Source organism: Monodelphis domestica, chromosome 5 (genome assembly GCF_027887165.1).
Source record: "Monodelphis domestica isolate mMonDom1 chromosome 5, mMonDom1.pri, whole genome shotgun sequence".
In the NCBI taxonomy this organism is placed as follows: domain Eukaryota; kingdom Metazoa; phylum Chordata; class Mammalia; order Didelphimorphia; family Didelphidae; genus Monodelphis; species Monodelphis domestica.
The window spans coordinates 298,064,784-298,086,051 of record NC_077231.1 but is presented as its reverse complement, the minus strand read 5'-3'; the positions used below and the strand labels follow the sequence as shown (position 1 = coordinate 298,086,051).

Below are 21,268 nucleotides of genomic sequence, written 5' to 3'. Positions count from 1 at the left end.
ATGGTTCCTTTAGATTTGGGTAAGAGGAACATTGGAGCAATAAATGCCATCCGCCATCTACAGAGAGGCCTCTTACATAACCCAGATGTGACTTTAGACATAGTCAAGACCACCTAGCATCCATTCCAAAATGAGCTAATATTTCAAGCCATCTTTAAAAGGAGACTGTATTTTGTTAAGAAAATTTCAGATATTTCTAATGGAGTGTTGTGGAAAAAGTGCTGGTCCTGGAGCCACAAGACCCATGTTCGAATTCAGCTCTGTTACTTGCTGCCTATTTGTCTAGAGCAAAACACTGTTTTGTTTTGTTTTCAAATAAGGGAGTCGAGTGAAATGGCTTTTCAGTTCCCTTCAAACTCTAGGCATCTTATTTACCATAGAACATAAGACAAAGGCAGGATGAAAGTGGCAAATAGTTACCATGAAATCGATTCTGTTCATTCTCCAAAGGAATTTTCTCCAATTTCCTTTTCCTCATTTTAATTTGGAGAATAATGGAGTAAAGGCTGGAGAGGAAGCATCGTATAGTGGGTAGAGAGCCAGCTTCTGAGTCAGGAAGACCTTGGTTTAAGTCCCTCCTCTGAGATTTACTGGCTCCAGTTCATATTTTCTCAGTGCCTCAACAATGTTCAAAGCTGCTGAGATGGTGCCAATCTGCATTGATAGAGTGTCCCTTCAGGGGTTATTTCTCTCACTGCTGAAATGACAACTCTAGAACCAAAAAGGAGGCCACAGAGATAAACCTTAGACAATTGTGAGCTCGTATTCATTGACATTTGAAAGTTTGGCATAGCTGGAATCCCTGCCCACAGATACAACACCAAAGAGGATAAGAGCACAGATTGGGGTGGGAGATGATCTGGGGGTATTACTGGATAGATTTGTGTTGTCTGAGGTGGTCAGAAGGGATTTAGGGCAGGGATCCCCCCCCCCCCCCCGATTCAGTCTGTGCCCCTTAATTCCGGGCAAAGAATCCCAACCTAACAGCACATTCTTCTTTAGATCATTTTTTTAAATGAATCTCTATTTAGTTGGAAAAAAGGTCTAGACATGAGAATAACTTTACATCCTATCACATGCATCTCTGAAGTTTAACAAAGTCACCAGAATGTTGTATTTTCTAAAAAGTGAATATTCTGAGCTAGTGACTTTGATAGGATGGGATATCTTCTGGATATCAAATAAGACAGATAAAAAACCTCAACCAGTCCTTATTTTGAAGGGCTGAAGTTCAACCAAGACTACTTGGAAAGAGATTCCAAAGCCCCAAATGCTTATTCATATTTTCCCGTTTCGAAATACATATAAAAAGCACATGTGAGACAAAGATCCAGGAACATTAGCACTGAGAGACATGTAAAGAGAGGCAGACCCACAGACACTTACTTAACTTCTGTAAAAGGCACACATACACTGAGTGCTCCCTTGTACATTCTATCGCAAACTCTCCCTGGTGGAGGTTGTAATTCAATGGAATGAGGCGTCGTTCTCTCCCTGGACTGATGCTGGCCAGAATTCCAAGAGGAGGCTTCTGGCCTGCGAGATCTGTGCTGTCCTGCCCAGAAAAATGTAGAAGAGGAGAGGGGCAGCCGTTTCAAAAGGGAATCCTTTCATTTGGCACATATTCTATGATCGTAGTGGCCAATATTGGCCATGAAAAAGTGGCCCCTCCTTTTGTTGGAGAGGTGAGGTCCTGTGGATGTGGGATGTTGCATAAAATGTGGGACATGATTCTGTTCTTTGGCTTGACTTAGTTACTTTTCTTGGGGCAAAATTGGCGAAGGGGAGAATCAGAGATGAATGTGGAATAAATACAAAAGGCATAGATTTCAAGTCTGGCCTCAGAGACTTTCTAGCTGTGTGACCCTTGGCAAGTCACTTAACCCCAATTGCCTAGTTCTTACCACCCTTCTGTCTTAGAACCAATCCCTATTAACTATTCTTAGACAGAAGGTAAGGGTTTGAATAAAAAGGAATAGATAAAAGAGAGAACCTATTACCTCTGGCAGCATCCCATCGTACTTTTTATATGCCTTTAATTAAAAAAAAAAGATTTCTATTTTACTTCAATGCAACTTCTCTGTGTTCCATGTAGTTCTTCCCTTTGGGACCAGAGGGAGCATGCCTAATCCTTCTTACATAAGATGTATTTTTAGATTCTTCAAAATCGCCATCCTTTTCCCCACCCTTCTTCACACTAAACATTCCAAGTCTTTTCAATGGATCCTCATACCACAAGAACATGAAGAGCCTTCATTATTCTGAGCAATAAAAAGAATGTGACATCTGACACAGAGAAGTGACATCTTGTATATATTTCTTCTGTGTATACTATGTGTGCTCATGTTGGCTTGTCTGATAGAACATAAGCCTCTTGAGGGCAAGGCTATCTCAGTTTTGTCTTTGTATTCCCAGGATATAGCCCAGAACCTGTTATGTCATAGAAGGAGAAAAAAGGAAAGGTGAAGGAAAAAGGAAAGGAGGAGAACAAGTAGTAGTGGTAGGGGTAATAGTAGTGATAAATAATTACAATAAATTATTTTAATAATAATAACTAACATTTACATAGTGCTTTCAAGTTCACAAAGCATTCTACCAAGATGATCTTATTTGACCCTTACAACAACCCTGTGAAGTAGGTGCTATAATTATCTCCATTTTACAGATGAGATCACTGAAGCACAGAGGGATTAAGTGGCTTGCCCAGATTACACAGCTAGTAAGTGTCTGAAGCTGGATTCAAATTCAAGTTTTCCTTATTCCAAATCCGGAAGCTCTATCCATTGAGCCACTTGGTGGTGAAATGCCTAATGATGGATTGATTGTGACTAAGAAGTAATGAATTATGAACAAGTTTGGGATATGTAAAGAACAAGGACATGGTGACCATTGGCCGGTTGGGCAATAATTATTTGAATTTTGTTTTTTGTTTTTATCTTTCCCATGGGCTGGGAACATTGGGGACTTTCCACTCACAGCCACATTGCCTTCTGAACTAAATAAGAATTGGTCAGTTCTAAACTATCAGGAATACCATTCTAAGAGGTAGCTAGGTTGTTCAGTGGTTATAGAGCCAGGCCTGGAGATGGGAGGTCTTGGGTTCAAATATGACTTCAGACACATCCCAGCTGTGTGACCCTGGGTAAGTCACTTAATTCATGTTGCCTAGTTCCTTACTGCTCTTCGTCCTGAGAACCGATACAGAGTATTGATTTTAAGTCAGAAGGTAAGGGGTTAAAAAAAGAGTAGCACACAAAAGACAAGCTCCAAGGATCAGGCTAATTAATTGTCTGGCAAGTACTTGCATCTGGGGGGAGCCTAGCCTGGTAAAGGGACTCAGAAAACCCTCTGGTTAAACATCCTTCCAAAGCAACTGATCCCTGAAGTGCAAGCCCTCATGTCTGTGTCCCTCTCAATGACCTTTCTGATTCAAGCCCAGCAGACTTTTCCGCTCAAGCATGGCTTTTATTAGGTGCTATGACTACAGAATTCTTGGCTTCGCTTATAACGCCATTCTCAGAACTTTGAAAATCCTTTGCAACTTTGTTCTTTGCCAAGAGATTCTTTCCTCTGACCATTCACAGCAGTGTCCTTCCACGGGAATCTTTAATGGCCTGAAGACTGTGAAAGAGATCCTTCCTTCCTCCTTCTTTCTTTCTTTCTTTCTTTCTTTCTTTCTTTCTTTCTTTCTTTCTTTCTTTCTTTCTTTCTTTCTTTCTTTCTTTCTTTCTTTCTTTCTTTCTTTCTTTCTTTCTTTCTTTCTTTCTTTCTTTCTTTCTTTCTTTCTTTCTTTCTTTCTTTCTTTCTTTCTTTCTTTCTTTCTTTCTTTCTTTCTTTCTTTCTTTCTCTGTCTCTTTCTCTCTCTCTCTCTCTCTCTCTCTCTCTCTCTCTCTCTCTCTCTCTCTCTCTCTCTCTCTCTCCCCCCCTCCCTCCCTCCCTTCCTTCCTTCCTTCCTTCCTTCCTTCCTTCCTTCCTTCCTTCCTTCCTTCCTTCCTTCCTTCCTTCCTTCCTTCCTTCCTTCTTTCCTTCTTTCCTTCCTTCCTTCCTTCCCTGAAGATGAGCAGTCCCCTATGTTCCACTGAGGTTTGTTTGTGTGCCAACTAATGCACTGACTATAGACTTTCTCCCATAACAAAACAAAGAATGCTAAAGCCTTGAGAAGGGCAAAACTATAAAACAGATGCAATGGTTGGAGCCCCTAGTCTCACGTTGAGTCCTTATTCTCCTTGGGACTTGCCCTCTAAGCCTCTACCTGTAATGCCTTCCTGGGTCCTCAGGAAAGGAGCTGATAACAGCTATTTACAGTCCAGTGTGAACTTGAGGGGATGTGGGTATTGTCCCAGGGCTACTTGCATTTCTAGCTTCAAGTCTGATTGTGAAATGAAAGTATTTGTTCCTGCTAAAGGAATTTCAGAAGAATTCCACGTATCGTATCGCAAAGCGGGAGAGGCACTATTTTCACCAGCACTTGACCTTGAAATCACACTACTCAGGGGCCCCTAAGCCTGACCTAAAACTATCATGTACTTCCCTCCTTTATTACCCCTCTTTGCATTGCTTCATCGATGAATGTTCCTTTTAAAAGTGGCAGCTGGATCTGCAGGCTGTTTGCTTGTAAAAACTTCAAAAGCCCAAACTTTATGATGACTCACTTCTTAGCAGTGCCTGGTGGACATTAAAGGGGAAGGGGTTGGTGCTTGCTCCCCTGCAAAGGGAAAATGAGATAGGCACATCAGAAGGAGGAAGCAGGAGGGACTGCCTTTGACAAACTGTTCATGATCTTGAGAGACCTTACGCAACAAAGTCCTATCTTGGGAACATCAGTCTTCTTCTGGCTTGGTTATGAACCAAGGAATGTTGCCATCGCTAAAGATTTAAAGGTGAACATCACCCAAAAGGCCACAGAGGACTGCATGATGGATTTGAGGAGGTTGAAACACTTTACAAAGAGGGAATTCTATAGAAAAAGGGAAGTCAAGGAAATGTCATTAGAAAAATGTATTTGTAAAAAGGAAGATTGACTTTTAATGAAACAGTGGTGGACAACCAATGGACAGATGAAGGAGTCCATGGAGATGTTCATTGAGATGCATCCTGAAGATGTCAAGGAAATCTGTGGAAGGCTTCCAACAAGTGGGTTGAACAATCTCCATCCCTTCTCCCCCAACCCTGCCGCCATTTTGAACCTATAGAGGGACATGGAAAAGAGTTTATGTATGAGTAGGTATGGATGGGCTATAATTTGTAGCACCAGGGAGATCACCCACATCTTAGAAGCCTCAGATCTCAATGGAATATTAATATCAGATGTAGGACTTAGTTTTATTATCACACTAATTATATATAAAAACGTTATTTGTATGTGAAATCTGTTGATTAATATATTGGGAATTCCTTCTTGGTCTCATTTCCAAATGGATTTGAGATATCAAGTGATTGGTTTATCACTTTTTGGTTTTGTTTTGTTTACTGGGTGAAGTCTAGATGAACCCTGATGAATTCTTGTTTCTGCAGTCAAGGGCTAGAGCTAACAATGGCGTTGTACCTCATATTTATATAGTGCTTTGTAAAGCATAAAGAATATAAGAAAATACAACTATCTATTTTTACTGATGAGGAAAATGAGACATAGAGAAGTGAAGCCGGGATGCTTATGGGATCAAACAAGGCATCCTGCAGGGAGGTGGGGAGTTGAGGGTCAATGACTAGAAAAATGTGGTGGTGGTAGGGGAGTGGTTGGCTCCTCTTCTGGAGAAACCATAGCAATAGTTTTTTTGTTCATTACTGTAACTAGGTAGTACAGTGGAGAGACCACTGGACCTGAAGTCAGAAAGACCTGAGTTCAAATCTGGCCTCAGATGTGATTCTGGGCAAGACACTTAGCCTTTGCCTTGGCTTCATAATCTGTAAAATAAAAATAATAGTAGCACTTACCTGTCAGGGTTGTTGCGAGGATCAAATGATATAATAATTGCAAAGTACTTAGTACAGTACTTGTCTATATAGTAGTGATTAATAAATACATGTTCACTAGTCCTTCTTCCTTTTCTATCCCCCCAATTGTGTATACACCAGTTGAAAACAATTACCAGTGACACCTATTCAAAGTGTCATAGAAACTCATAGAATTTTAGAGCTAGATGGTACCTTTAAGAACATTTATAGCAGCTCCCTTATTTTAGACAGGAAGAAACCAACCTGGTGGAAGATGATCTCTGTTGAATCTGAACTATTACAAGAAGCCACTAATCCAGAGCCAGAATAAGTCTTATTGATACCTGATATGGCCCAGTTTAGCCCTCTTCAAATTAGTTTTCCTTTGCGACTACATATAAGCAAAGAGAACTATCTTCCTACAAAAACTGTTCAATGACTATCTTGATTTACTTTTGAACAGATAACACATTTGGCAAATAGCATAAATCCTGTTAGGATATATAATTTGCATCAATTGTAAGAACATTTCCTTTGGTCAGTGCGTTATCTTTATAATTTTTCAACTGCAGAATTTTATTGGATTCATGAAACAGCCTTGGGTATATTTGTGACAGTCAAAAGGTTGGGGAAATAGTTAATGAGAGAGAAAGAGTCAGAGAGAGACAGACAGACAGAGACAGACACAGAGGGAGAGAGAGACAGAGAGAGAGAGAGAAAGAAAGAAAGAGAGAGAGAGGGGTGAGAGAGAGAGAGAGAGAGAGAGAGAGAGAGAGAGAGAGAGAGAGAGAGAGAGGGAGAGAGAGAGAGATGTAATAAATTATTTCTGGAAGTCAAAATGTTGATAGATAAGAGCAAGGAAATGATTATCAAGGGAAGACAGCATGAGACTATAGAGTTGATATCCAGGGCTATTTTCAAAGCACATGACCATAGCAGAATTCTTATGCAATTTATCACATGGCTGATGTTCTAAGATTATTTCATCCCGAAGACACAGATGACCCCTAGCTGCTATGATTCATTCTAAAGAGCCAAAATTAAAAGCAGAAAAACAAAACCACTTGCTACTGGCCCATGTAACAGACAGTTATAAAGTTTCTAGATGCCAAAAAGCCACCGACATCGAAAGATGGAATTTGAATGTGATAGAAACAATATCTGCAAATACCAAAGGCAGAACAAATACTGACCATCTCATCAAGCTGACCTGGGATAAAAAGAAGAAAAAAATAAATAAAGAAAAAAGCATGACCAAGTCCCAACACTGGTCTCACTTACTTGCAGGGGATGGGGTGCTACACCCACTGGTGGGAGGATGGCCATGGAGTCCATGAAGGGAAGGGAGGGAAAGCCCCCCAATGACTGGAGGGAAGAGTAACGGATATGGGGTGGCTGGGTAGTGATTCATATGTCCATTCACTGTTGGGACCGGACATGTGTGGCTGCTGGTGGTCATGTTCATGTCTTATAGAAATAAAAGGGTGCAGGCACCGAGGGACATCACTCCAGTCTCCAAACCAAGCTGTGTAACGTGGGCAATCCCAGGAGGCAAGACCAAAAAAAAGAGTAGGATAGCTGTGGTTCAGGGCCGGGAGACAATGGCGACAATGTTCCTTGGACGATATTGATTATCAGCGTGGTTTTTGCACCTGGATCATTTTGCAGGTCAGATTACAATGTGAAGGAAGCCATCTTTTTCTTAGCTGCTCTCTCTCTTTCTCTCTGTGGCACCAGTTCAGTCACAATATAAGGCTGATGCAAGTAATCCCTTCCTAGGGTTGTGCTGCTCAACTCTGTAAGAGAGAGAAAAAAAAGAGAAAAATGTTAGAATAAGGAGCTAGGCTCCATTTCATTAAAAAGGTAATCTGGAAGACTTCTCCAATAAGAGGACTGGATTTACTTCCCAACAATTTCTCCTAATACAGTCATAACGAGGGTGGGACAGCTGGAGGTTTGCCACAGGATGGGAAAATTTGAGGTTGCCACCTCATCTACCCTCAAAGTCTTCTGCTTGGCTCCACCCCACAAATGGGCATTCAGCCCTTCTCCATCTTGCTTGGGGATACTTGCTTTCACTGTACTGCTTGCCTTCAACCCAGGCAGTAGAGTTTTACTCCTTTCCTTGGCACCAGTCTGGTCTATTAGTATCTTTGATTTACTGCCTAACTGTTTCCAACAATGGGAGTACTGCCCAACCTTTTGCTAAAGCTATTGACCAACCTCTGAATCATAGAATTTGAGAGTTAAAAGGTCCATCCTCTGCCGTCAAGCCTGACCCATACAGGTAGAAATCATTCAATCATATTCCCAACTTGTCCAGCCTGTGCCTGAAGATCTCCAAAGAGAAGGAAAGCACCACTTCTCTAGCCATCCCATTTCATTTTTGGACAGCCAGGAAGTTTTTCTTGATGCCAAGTCTAAACTGGATCCTTTGTCACTTTTCGCCCATTGCTCCTGGTTCTGTGCCTAAACAGAATAAGTCTAATTCCTTCTTTGAACCATCTTTGTTGCTTTCATCTTGCCACTCTCCAGCTTAATCTTTGATGACCAGAACTGAACATACTCAGAGAAGGTCAGACCAGGGTAGAGCACAATGGGGTTATTCCTCCCGTATCTGAAAGCTATCCCCCTTTTCATGTAGCACAAGAGGACATTAACTTCTGTGGCAGTCACATCACATACTGAACTTTCAGGTCACTAAAAAACAAAAAGAAAACCAAACTCTCGGATCCTTTTCTGAATAATAGCCATCTACCCAGAGTATATCTGCCAAGTTAATTTTTTGGACCCCAGTGCCGAATTGTATTTTCAGTTTTGTTGAAGTTTGCCTTGTTAGATTTAGCCCAATGATTCTAGCTTGTTAAAATCTTTCTGGACCCCGGTTCTGACATCCAGCGAGTTAGCTTCCCCTCCCATCATGGTGTCACCTGCAGATTTGATGAATGGGCCATCTATGTGTTTATTCAGTCCTGGTCTTTCCTTCCTGGCCCTTCCACTTCCCACTCAAAACAGCAGTGAGCTTTTGCTATATTTTTCAGCATTTCAGGTGAAATCAGTGGGTATTCCAGGATGAATAGGATCTAGAGATGAATTATGACTGTTAGAATGAGCAAGGTTAGGCAGAAGGAGAGTTTGAGGATGCGAATGGTGCTCTCCTTCCCTTGGAGACTATACCCCAGGTGAGGTCTCCCAGCAAAGCACTTCCCAGAAGCAAACTCCCAGGGCAATGCAGTTGATGGGCCATGATGCTTTGTATCTCAAGGCCCAAGGACTCTTGGACCCTTGACCTGAGCATGGTGCTTACAGTATCTAATACATGATAAACATTTAATAAATTTTTGTTGATCGCTTGTTTGGTTACCCCAAATAAAAGAATTCTTGGCTACAGATGTGGGAGCCATGAAAAAAGTTTAGATCTCAAAATTACTGTAGAGGGGAACTTAGAACAAGTAATGTAGGGAAATAAATAGAGTTCTGGTCCATGAAGACTTGAGTTCAAATTTGTGCTTTCTAGCTATGATTCTGGGAAAGGCATTTAACCACTGTCTGCTTGAGTTTCCTCATCTGTAAAATGGGGATAATGATAACACTGATTTCCCAAGGCTATGGTCAGTATCATAGGAGATAATGTTTTTATAATGCTTAACACAGTTCCTGGCACAGAGTAGGTGTTTAATAAATCAATCTTTTCTTTGTTCTTTCATTTGGTCATTCCTTCCTTCCCTCATATGAAGTCATTTTCATGTGCTACCAATAAAGTGCCTCAATCAATCATTTATTGAGCATTGTGTATTTTAGTACTATGTCCCACGGAACACACAGAGAGAACTCCACAAATTGCGAAATTTGAATTCTTGTCTTCATTGAGATGGCATTTTCCCTCACTGTTTGGAGCAATCTATTAAAACTAGAGATAAGAAAAAGCTCTCCTGGGTGATGTCAGTTTTACCAGGCATCTGGTTAGTCTTACAAAGAACCCATCCACTCTTGGGTTTGGTTTGTAATCAATCAGCCAACCAAAAGGCATTTACTAAGAGCTTATCACATATGTCCCAGATGTTGGCTAAGCCAAGGCTCAATCTTCTTTTAGAAATTATAAAACACATTTTTTTTAATGAAAAGAATGTAAATGGATTAGAGACTTCTAATTTAGCTTAAGATATAAACTTATCAGTGTTGACCATCAAGAGACATGTGCCCAGTGGTTTGACTCCTTTTTGCTCCTAAAAGTATATAGAAAAATTATTTGATAAATAAGCTACTCCATCTGATGTGATTTTTTAAAAAATGTACAATATGTGACATCATTAACCACATCTGGTTTTTACGTTGGTCAACTCCTTCCCGCATCCCTTAGCTAGTGGAACTGACATTCTTTGTGACATTCCAGCAAACCAACTGTCCAGAGGGATTTTAAAAGCTGTTGGGGGGTTTCCCCTTCTAAGTTGGGAAGACTGCCCTGAGGAATTCTTTATTTGTTTCTGCTTTTAAATACTGAGGAGTTTAGGAATCTTGTCTGACTGGTTGAAAGATTTGGGGTTTTGCTGCAGATTTGAAGTCATCAGGTATGCAGAAAACATCAAGATATAGAAGGGTTTAAGGAGAAATCATGGGTCTGTGTCTATTGGTAGATAACGAAGGTCTGACTAAGGAACTCTGAAATCAGTCAGCTCCTCACATTTTCCACATGGAAGAGGCACAATTGAAGGAAAAATGACAAAGCGAGGCAGGCAGATGCTATTCTTTGCCTTCTTCTGACTAGTTGGTCCCAGAGCCTCATGTGCCAAGAAAGTCATCATTAGTGAGACTTAAGATCACAGTCATACAGTTTTCTGCTAAGGTCAGAGCACATTCGCTATGTCATGTTTAATGCTGGGCAACTCATTTTAGAAGGAGCTTTGAAAAGTGGGAGGCAGTACAGGGGAAGGCAACCAGGAAGGTGAAATCCTCAAGTTTACGGCATAGGAGGTCTGGTTAATAACTACTGCTGCTTAGCCTGGAAAGAAGAAGGCTTTAAGAGAAACTGATCTTGAAGTATTTGAAGGACTCTCAGTCAGAAGCATTAGCCTTGTTCTTCCCAGAGAGGTAGCACAAATGAACAGGAAGGGGTAAAAATTGAAAAGAGGTAGATTTGGGCCTGATATTAAGAAAGATATGCTAAAATTAAGAGTTACCTAAGAGTAGAATGGGTTGTCTTCTTCATCGGGAGTAGCTATTTCTTCACTGGATATCTTCAAACCAAAGCTGGATGGGTATTTGGAGATAACAGGATCGGAGATTTAGATTTAGAATGGACCTCAGGGGTTATTAGTAGGGATTATTGTAAGGTAGAGATCAGGTTAGATGGCTCATCCAGTTTTGACATTCTGCATCTGTGACTCACTGCTTTTTAAAATTTATTGAGCTCCAACAAAAAGTACAGTGTGATTCAGGATAATAAGCCAATATACCATCTACAATCTACATGATTTCACATATGTAAATATTATGATATTAAAAGTATATGCTATAATTAATGAAACATCAGTTCATTTAATCTTACAGCAGTGTGTTATAATGCAAAGAATACTAGCTCTGGGATCAGAGGAAATGGGTTTAAACCCCAACTATGATGCTTTACTACATTTGTGACCTTGGAGAAATTGTTCATTTATAAAATGAGGATTCGTCTAGAAGGACTCTGAGATAGATCCCTTTCATCTTTAGACCTATGATCCTACAATTGAAACTAAAGTGATATTTTTATTATCATGTCTTTACTCCATCAATAGATATTAATACTATATATTATATATATATATATATATATATATGATGACTATAACCTAGGAATCCATGAATCACTTTGATATGATAAGATACTTGAAAAAATGCTTGAAAAGATGGGTAATTAATTCTCTAGTTCACAACTTCTGAAGTTAGTATTCACCCAGAGTGGATCCATCAGCCTTCACATAAAACAGAGAGTAGATATCCAATCTGACAATGAAATGAAAATAGGAGGGAATTCCTCACTTTACCAAAGAATTCCCTTTAAAGCAGAAATTAAATCAGGATTTTATTTACAGACATTTAATTTCTACACAATTTTTCAGAGACACATTTACCATATAGAATAAGCATCCCTTTAATATGGGAGAATATAAAATAAAGTCATTAAGAAATGCTTATTATGCATAGTTTTAACTATGCTGTTTTTATTGTGTATGCATGCATACATAAATTAGATAAGACACAAGTTGCTACAAGGCAAGTCACCTCCCTTTCACTTTAGGGAACACTTTAATAAAGGGATGGAAATTATAGGAAACCCTAAAGGAAGAAAAGGGAGGGCAGGGAGAAAAAAAACATATTTGAATAAATGAGCATTAAGGGAAAAGTTCTAGAAATAGGAGAAAAAATTTTCAAAGGAGCTTCTTGAAAATGTGGACGTTGCAGAATTTTTTTTTTAGGGTATAATTTTGGGAAGTGGGGAGTATAAATTTGTCATCTTACCATTGTGGTGAGTACTCAGTGTGGATATTCCTTTTACTGCTGCTGATTGGGTTTTAGAGTATTCAAGAATTTTGTTGCCTGGAAGTCCCCAAGGACCAAGTGACTTCACAGCTAAGTACCAGAAGAAGGATTTGAACCCAGTTCTTCATTCAAAGTCCAACAGTCTATTGGCTCTTTTTCACTTTTGGTTTTAGATCTTTGGATAAAGAAGTTTAAATCAGAGAATAGAGAGTTGAAACTGAAGGAAGATCAGAATGTGAATGAAGGACTATTTATCAAGAGTATTTTTAAGAGTGTAAAACAATTAAAATTATAGTAAGAGAAGGGATTGGCAGCTCAAAATCAGATATTTTGATAAATCTGCTCTCATTGATGATGTAGGTGCTCTCTAAATGGTATAGATCAGAGAGGCCAAATAATATCCAGAACCAGAGTGAAAAGTCCTTGGGTAATGTTTAACAAATAAGTGCAAATTCAACATAGATAATGGTAATTTGTGGTTTTCAAAGTCAACATGAAGTCACCAGAGATCCTTTTTATTTGAGTTTGACACAACTAATTGAGATCATTCAAAATCTACTCATGCCTCAGCATCTTGGGCAACTCTTATCTATTTCTGTCCATAAATTTTTTTAGAATTATGCTTCATAGAATTTAGCTCAACATCCTTAGGGATATTCTCTCGATTTCTTAGCATGGTGCGGATGCCAATGAAGAATAAAGTTTGTTCAATGGTTATCTTTTGCTCTTGACATATATCCAGTACATATAACTTTTTTCTAAATTATTAGCAGTGTTTGATTTCAGCTTTCAGTTCTTTAGGGATAGTTCCATGATTTGCAGGCACACAATTTCACCAGAAGAATATTGACATTCAAATGATGGTCCTTTGTTTTAGGGAGAAATTCAGTTTTATTAAAAAGAACTCATGATTTCTGAAAGGCAATGAATGAATGAATAAAGAATTTATTAAGTGTATTTAGCAGCTATGCCAGACACTATACTAGGTTCACTGAATACAAGTACAAAAGCAAGAAGGTCCCTGCCTTCAAGAAACTCATGATGTTTAGGGGTGGCTGGATGGGGTGAGAATCCTCCTGTCCAATTCTGGGTCTCCGTTTCATAGGGTCTGATAAAGCTTTCAATACTGATGAAGAATTCTCCATTCAGATGCTTATCTAGTGTGATTAGTTTGCATATATTAAGCATCTAATATGACAAAGCACTACTATATTGACTGCTGGGGATACAAAGATGAAATGAAATTTGGATAATCATTCAGTTGTTGTTGCTTCATCATGTCCTCTTCTTCTTAACTCCATTTAGGCTTTTCTTGGCAAAGACATTGGTGTGTTTTGCCAATTCCTTCTCCAGTTTTCTTTATAGATGATGACCCAGAGAAGAATGAAGTTAAGTGACCTGCACAGGGTCACACAAGTAGCTGAGGCTGGATTTGAACCCAGGGAGATGAGTCTTCTTGACTCCAGGCCTGGCACTCCATTCACTCTATTACCTTATTTTCATTCAGTACAGAAGATCACTACCTAGATAACTCCAGTCCAAGTTATACTGGGTTAAATGAAAAAGGAGATGCCTCGAGAAAGTGCTAAGAAATCCTTGAGAGAGGAGAAGTCACTTTCAGTTGCAGAGATCAGGGAAGAATTCCTGGAAGAGTAGTACTTGGATTGAATTTTGAATTTGGGAAGATGTCAGGGGCAGAGAAAAAAAGTGATGGAGAACAATGGAGTGTTAGGTAGAAGTGGAGAAAGTCCAGAAAAGAGAGAGCTATTGTAATGCAGGGAGAGGGAAATTGGGGAAGAGTTGTGAGTGTACTGGGTTTGTAATTATTAGCTTTTCCCTCTTACCCTCATAGTGCTAGAGAATGTAGTGGTTGGAGAGAGAGAGGATGAAACCACCCACCTGCTTTTATTTTCCCAAATGCTTCTGGAATTGGGGAAACATTCAGTTAATAACGTTTCATGAGCAACCATTGAACACAGATCAATGTATCTATAAGTAGACAACATGATTATCATAAACTTAAAGTCTATTACTTACTAGCTGTGTGATCGTGGGCAAGTCATTTAACCCCATTGCCTAGTCCTTCATGTTCTTCTGCCTTGGAACCAATACACAGTATTGATTTTAAGAAAGAAGGTGAGGGTTTAAAAAAAAAGCTTATAGTCTAATGGAAGTGGGGGGCAAGCTAGGTGGTAGTGCATAGAGAGTAGGACTTAGAGTCAAGAAGACTGAAGTTCAAATCTGGCCTCATACATTTACTACCTATGGGACCTTGGAAAAGTCACTTATCCCTGTTTGCCTCAGTTTCCTCATCTGTCAAATGTGATTGAGAAATAAATGACAAATTGCACCAGTATCTTTGCCAAGAAAACTCTAAAATAGTCATGAAGAGTTAGATATGATTGCAACAACTGACCTATAAAAGATAGAAGGGAGACATAAAATAAATCACTACATAATATACTGGGCAAGATATACGTACATGCATTTTTATATGGATCTATTTTGGGGTTTCAAACTTCACACTAAAATGTGATTTTTCATTGAAGCAGAAAATTCTGGCTGTGGAAGCTCCTTCAACTGAACTGCAATTTACAGCGTTAGAAAATTTCACAGAGCAGTGAAAGATGAAATGGGTGTCTCAGAGCCACGTGGTCAACATATGTCAACAGCAGGATTAGAACCTAGGTCTCTTTGACTCTAAGACAGACTCTTTGTCTGCAATACCCCATGACTACATTGTCTGGGTCTATTTGTCCATTTATTTGTCTGTTTCTGTCTCCCACTATCTCTCAAAAGGTAGGTAAAGGCAAAGTAATTGGTAATTTGAGAAAGCAATCCTGGAAAGAAGTCACTGGAATGCCTGGATAGTCAAATGTCTTGTACACAAGAGCAGGATGAGTAGATTAAAAAGTCCAGAGGATACAGTTTATATTCTCAGTAGGACGGAATGCTCTAAGGGACAGATGTTTAACTTGGAAAAGAGAAGACTCAGAAGAGAGATGCTATCTATCGTGCATATTTGAAGGATTACCACAAAAGAAAGGAATTCAACTTTTCCTTCTTGGCTGGAGAGGGCAGAAGTAGGAACATTGGGTCATGCTGGCAAAGAGGCAACTTTAGGCTTAATGTCAGACTTAGGCTTAGGCTTAATCTAACAATTAGATTGATTAATAAGTGGAATGATCTGCCTTAGGACTCATGGGATCTAGGATGACTCCTTGATAGTTTTATAGTAGAGGGAACCCTTGTGTTGGTCTCCATTGGTGTAGATGGCCTCTAAGTACATCATAACATTGGCATGCTATGCCAATCTACTTTTTGTTTATGATAAAATGGAGGCCCATAAAGGAAAAGTTTATAGTCAGAAGAAGAAGAATCAAGATTTGTCCTCACATTCTATTTCTAAATCCTGTTTTCTTCATTATGACCCTCTATACAGTTGAGTGATATCTACATACAAATGGTAGCAGGTTTGAGGTATAGGGCCTTGTTAGTCATGCACCCAGAATTCCTCATCTCTTTGACACATGAGAGGGCAGCTAGGTGGCACAGTGGATAGAGTATGGGGTTTGGAATCAGGAAGACTTATCTCCATGAGTTCAAATCCAGCCTCAGACCTTGAGCAAATCACTTAGCCTTTTCTGCCTTAGTTCATCATCTGGAAAGTAAGTTGGAAAAGAAAATGGCAAACCACTCCAGTATCTTTGCCATGAAAAGACCAAGTGGGGTCACAGAGAGTCAGACACAACTGAAATGACTAAATGACAAAAATGCCTTATGGGAAGATCGTGCTTAATAGCCTGAGCACAATAAGTGTCTCCTGTTGTTATCCTTTTGGGCCAATATTGACCAACTAGATTGTTCTCTTCCATTACAAGAGATGAGGTACTACCTAGATAATACCCATTTACTGGGAGAAGCAGGAGGATGATGCCCGTATACTATTATACTTTCCTGTAGGCCTGAGTTCTACTTGGATGCCTCATCCGATGGCCGAGATGACCTTGAATTCTTGTAGATTATGGTAGAAGTATGTTTGCTTTGGAAGGTTCTATCAAGCTGGGAAAAAACTTTGAGTCGAGTCCTGGTGACAGATTTTTGCCTGCTAAGGACCAACCTAGACAAGCATGAAGAGGTTCATGACCAGTAGGTCAGCCACTAGGAGATGATCTTTGGCTATGGCCATCCATGAATGAGTGAGAATGAAGTTCTAAACTCCACAGCTATGGAAGAGTGTTTGGGGAGAAGGAGTCAAAGATATGACAAAGGTGAGTAAAGCAGGGGATGATCCTATAGAAAGCGGTTACACTTTTGGAACAAGAAATTATGAAGAATGGAAAGAGCAGAAACAAGAAAATAGTATAGACAGCAACAGAAATACTGTTGAAGAATGACTCGTGTATGGCCACCTTCAGAGAAAGAACTGATTGTAACAATGGAAAGTAGGACAAAAAATTACATGATAAACAGAAAGAAGACATAATTGTGTGTGTGTGTGTGTGTGTGTGTGTGTGTCCTTTTGCCAAATGATGCCTTCTCTGGTGGGAGGAGGAGAAGAGAGGGAGTTTGTTGCATATTTTTATGTAACAAACAAACAAATAAATTTTTAAAAAATGCTTTACATTAGTAGAGTTCACTGTTCTTCCTTTCTCATCTGGTGTTTAAAAATCACTCAAGGTCACTTAGTTTCCCAAGGGCTGAGGGACAGTCATGAATGCTGCCAGGGTCTGAGTTCATGTGACTCAATTGTTTAATCAGAAGAGATACAATAAAGAGAGAGAGAAAACCCCCAATATTTTGTACATATGGGCCCATGTGTATATGTCTGGAACAAAAAGGGTAAAGTGGCTCATTTTTTCCCTCAATTACTTTGGCAAGAAAAGCTAGGAGCAAGCAAGCTTGTCTATTCCAATGTGTATTTTTCTTCTATGGAAATGAGAAAATCTTAATTTTTGTAATAAAGAGGAAGGAATCAATTTTTAATCCAATCTCTTTCCTGTCCTCTATCTTGGTCCATTGTTACACTAGTGCCAAGGCCATTTAATGCACAGGCCTAATTGTGCCACTTGATCAGAAAGCATCAGTGGCTTCTCATTACCTACATAATCAAATAAAAACTCTTCATTTTGGCATTCAAGGCCCTCCGCTGTAATCTAGCCTTCATATTCCCCTTTGTATCGGTCAGATCCTGCTTCCTCCCACCTCTGTGTAGCTGTCCACACACTGCCTATCATCTCTAAACTGATTCCATGGAAATGTTTCTTTTTTTCTTCAGTCACATCTTATATAGTATCCTCTCCATGAGACCTGATTCCTCCCCATCCCCAGAAGTTCTCATGTTTTTTTTTTCCCCTCTGCATTTCTTCTCATTATAACATAAGGAATATTTTACTTGTTCCCCACTTGTTTCCCATTCGTTATTTCCTCTTACATTCTCTGAAAGCAATTCTTTCAAACCTTCTGAGGACTTGTTTGAATGCGCAACATCCCATACGTGAAGCAGATAACCCTCTCATACTTCCCTGAAAGCTAGTGGTCATCTGATGGATGGGTGCCCTCCCCCACCCCCAACTTCCCTTCTCCACCTTAAAAGTTACTCTTCCCTTCTTTCTAGAAATGAGACATCCCCACTTCCCCCTTAGGCTAATCCTATTGCATCCATTCCTTCCTGCTTCCTCCAGGGCTTTGCATCACAAAACCTTCATTTGGTCTCATATACTTCCAATCCTAGGGTACCCTGTGCTTTCAGCCTTAGCTGCTATGTCAGGATATGGGGGGGGGGAAGAGTGAGAATGTGAGGACAGTTACAAGGGTGAGAGTATGGATGACTGGAGTAATATTTTTGTCTTTTGTAGAAATAGGGAAATTCAGAAAATGGGGGGATTTGAGGAAAAGATAACGAGTCCTGTTTTGGATGTGTTGAGTTTGAGATATCCATAGGGAATCCAGTTGGAAATGTCCAATAGGCAGTTGATGACACAGGACTAGATCTCAGGAGACCCTAGGGCTGGATATAAATGTGGGATGGGGATGGAACCTGTTCCCTCTTCTCTCTATGTTTCCTTACCTAATTATGCTTTTGTTGGGTAAGTTGATGGCTTCCTAGAAATGATAGCTACTGTCACAACTCAAATCCTAGTAGGAACAATTCACTTCTACTACTGTACATAGGAGCTCCTGAGCCCCCACCGGTGTGCTTCCCATTTAATGAATTAACCTCTTCCAGGCCAAAGTAAGGTCTTTTCTTCATTAAGAAGCTACATCTGTCCCGAATCTCTGTTTCTCCCATCTACACCATATCCAGGCAATGTTATTCCAAAGGTACCAAACAGTGCTAGGAATTGTTGTCTCCCAACTAATGAGTTCAAAGTCTCCAGATCACACTGATGCAAATTGGAGGCCAGGAAACAGGTCATTCTGGCCATCTTTACCCTAAGAGCCTTTCCTCTGTGGTGCTACCATTGGATTCACTTTTCTCTTTGAAAAGTTTCTCGTTTGGCCCATTTCCATTAGCTAAAATATCTACATTTGATAGTGGGACCCTTTTACAGATAATATACCTAAGGGGAGGCGTGTGTGTGTGTGGGTGTGTGTATATATACAGATAGTATATAACTAGGCGCAGCTACTTAGGTGGCACAAGGGATCAAGTACTGGGTACAAGGGGCTGGGCATGGAGTCTAAATTCAAATCCAGCCTCAAAGAAGTGGTGGCAGCCTCTAAAAACCTCAGTGTTTTCATCTGTACAGAGGTTGGACCTAATGGCCAAAGAGGTCCTTTCCAGTTCTAAGTATGTAATCTTGTAAAATCTTAAGTCAGCTGCATAAGCGTATTCATTAAACTCAGAGGAGTACTTAATAACTGTTTATTGACTGCTGACTGTGGATTGTTTGTTTTGGATCAGAATCGAGTACACATAGACTACACTAGCTCCTCTCCCTTGCCCGTGCCTTCTATCTCTCTCCCTCTCTCTGTCTCTCTGTCTCTGTCTCTGTCTGTATCTCTGTCTGTCTGTCTGTCTCTCTCCCATCCACATTTCCCCAATCCTCTTCTCACACACTTTCTACCTATATCTTCCAAGGGTTCTCTGAGCCAACTTGTGTCCGCTCTGGACACCGAGTCCCTCACATATCAGCTTTGTAAGGATGTTCCTTTTTTCTCTATCTCATACACCAACCCCATTATTCTTATCATAGATGTTCTGTTGTGCAGTTGTTTCAGTCGTGTACGACTCTTCTTGACCTCATTTGGGATTTTCCTGACAAAGATACTGGAATGGTTTGCCATTTCCTTCTCCAACTTATTTAATAGATGAGGAAACTGAGGTAAATAGGGTCAAGGGGGTCACATAGCCAGTAAGTGTCTGGGGCCAGATTTGAACTCAAGTTGCTTGACTCTAGGGCCATTGCTTTATTCATTGTACCATGTAGGAATCTCTATCATGTAGATCTTAATCAAGGCAATTGGACAGATTGATGAGTAACTGAGGTGAAGGTGGGTAGAAGGTTGCAGAGCTAATGTGTCTGATGCTGGATTTGAACTCAGGTCTTCCTGACTCCAACCCCAGGGCCACCTAGCCACTAATTCACTGACTTCTTTCATCATCCCTCATGTCAAACTCCAATTAGCTCCAATGTCAAGTTCTGAACTTTTTTAATAGTTTCAGGGAATACTGGGTAGGTGGCCCCCACAGTCTACGATCCACAAGAGTTCCTTCTTTCTCCTCACTCTCCATCTCTGAATCCATGTTTATTTCTTCTTATTTGGTGAATGTTCAGTTTCTCCTCATTTTCTTACAAACATGCTGAAGTGTCCCTAGTTCTAAAGGAAACTCATTCACTTTGCCCTTCTACCTAAGCAAGGTTCTTCTGACATAAATATAGATGGATGAAAGCAAACTGATTTAAGGAGAAGAGGTAGAATTGCTTAGTGGTTAGAGAGCTGGCCTCGAAGCCTGAAAGACCTAAGTCTAAGTCTCTCCTCTGACATAAAACTGTTTGTGAGACCTTGGACAAGTCACTGAACCTCTTAGGGACAACTTACACCTGTCTCTTCCTGCTTTAAATTAGTTCCATTACTAAGGCCATTGTTGTTCTTGTTTTTTTTCATTGTGTGTACCTTTATAAGTCCAAAGGGAGACCTTTGTGAGGAGCTTGGTCAAAAAGCTAAAGCAGAAGGAGTGACTCCCTTGATATCAAAATCTATCAGAATTACAGAAAATGATTATAATGTACATGGATTCCTCAGACACTTCCTAGCTGTGGGACCTTGGGCAAGTCACTCTACCCCAACTGCCCATCCGTTAGCTCTTCCCTGAGTTGGAACTAATGCTTAGTATTGATTCGAACCCAGAAGATAAGGGTTTTAAAAAAAGACTTATAAGAGGATTTTCTTAACATTCTCAAATAAACTTTGAAAACTTCTCAAAAATCCCTTTCTTCCTTTTTCCATTCTCTGCCATTAAGTCTCACCCTCTCCCAGTCAACTTTTTTTAGGTCAAACCATCTTTATGCACATATTAATTGCGGGCGTTTCTCAAGATAAAATGACAAGCCCCAGAAAATGATGAGTCTATCACATTTGCCGAGTCCTGACAGATTGGCTGCTCTCATCCCCAGCAAACACTGGGTGCCTGATTTGAGTTTCCCAACTCGGTGGCTTCTGCGGAGAGCCCTGCCTCATCCTTAACTATCATGTCATGCGAGCAATCTGCGGGAGACAGCATCTCTTTAGCCCTGATCTAGTTAAGGCTCTGCCAGACTCTCTAGTGCTTCAACTATATTTTCAGGAGCAAAAAATTCAGCCTAAAAAT

The 21,268-nt window shown here is 40.1% G+C and overlaps 1 protein-coding gene across 1 annotated transcript in view; it reads right to left on the bottom strand.

Moving 5' to 3' along the window:
* The window catches only part of RARB (retinoic acid receptor beta), an 865,852-nt gene that overhangs the window by 436,454 nt on the left and 408,130 nt on the right, over positions 1 to 21,268 (bottom strand). Inside the window, exon 4 of the mRNA XM_016426470.2 lies at positions 7,216 to 7,730. Coding sequence (XP_016281956.1) covers positions 7,216 to 7,399 — 184 coding nt within the window. The 5' untranslated portion in view covers positions 7,400 to 7,730. The remainder of the gene's footprint in view (positions 1 to 7,215; positions 7,731 to 21,268) is intronic.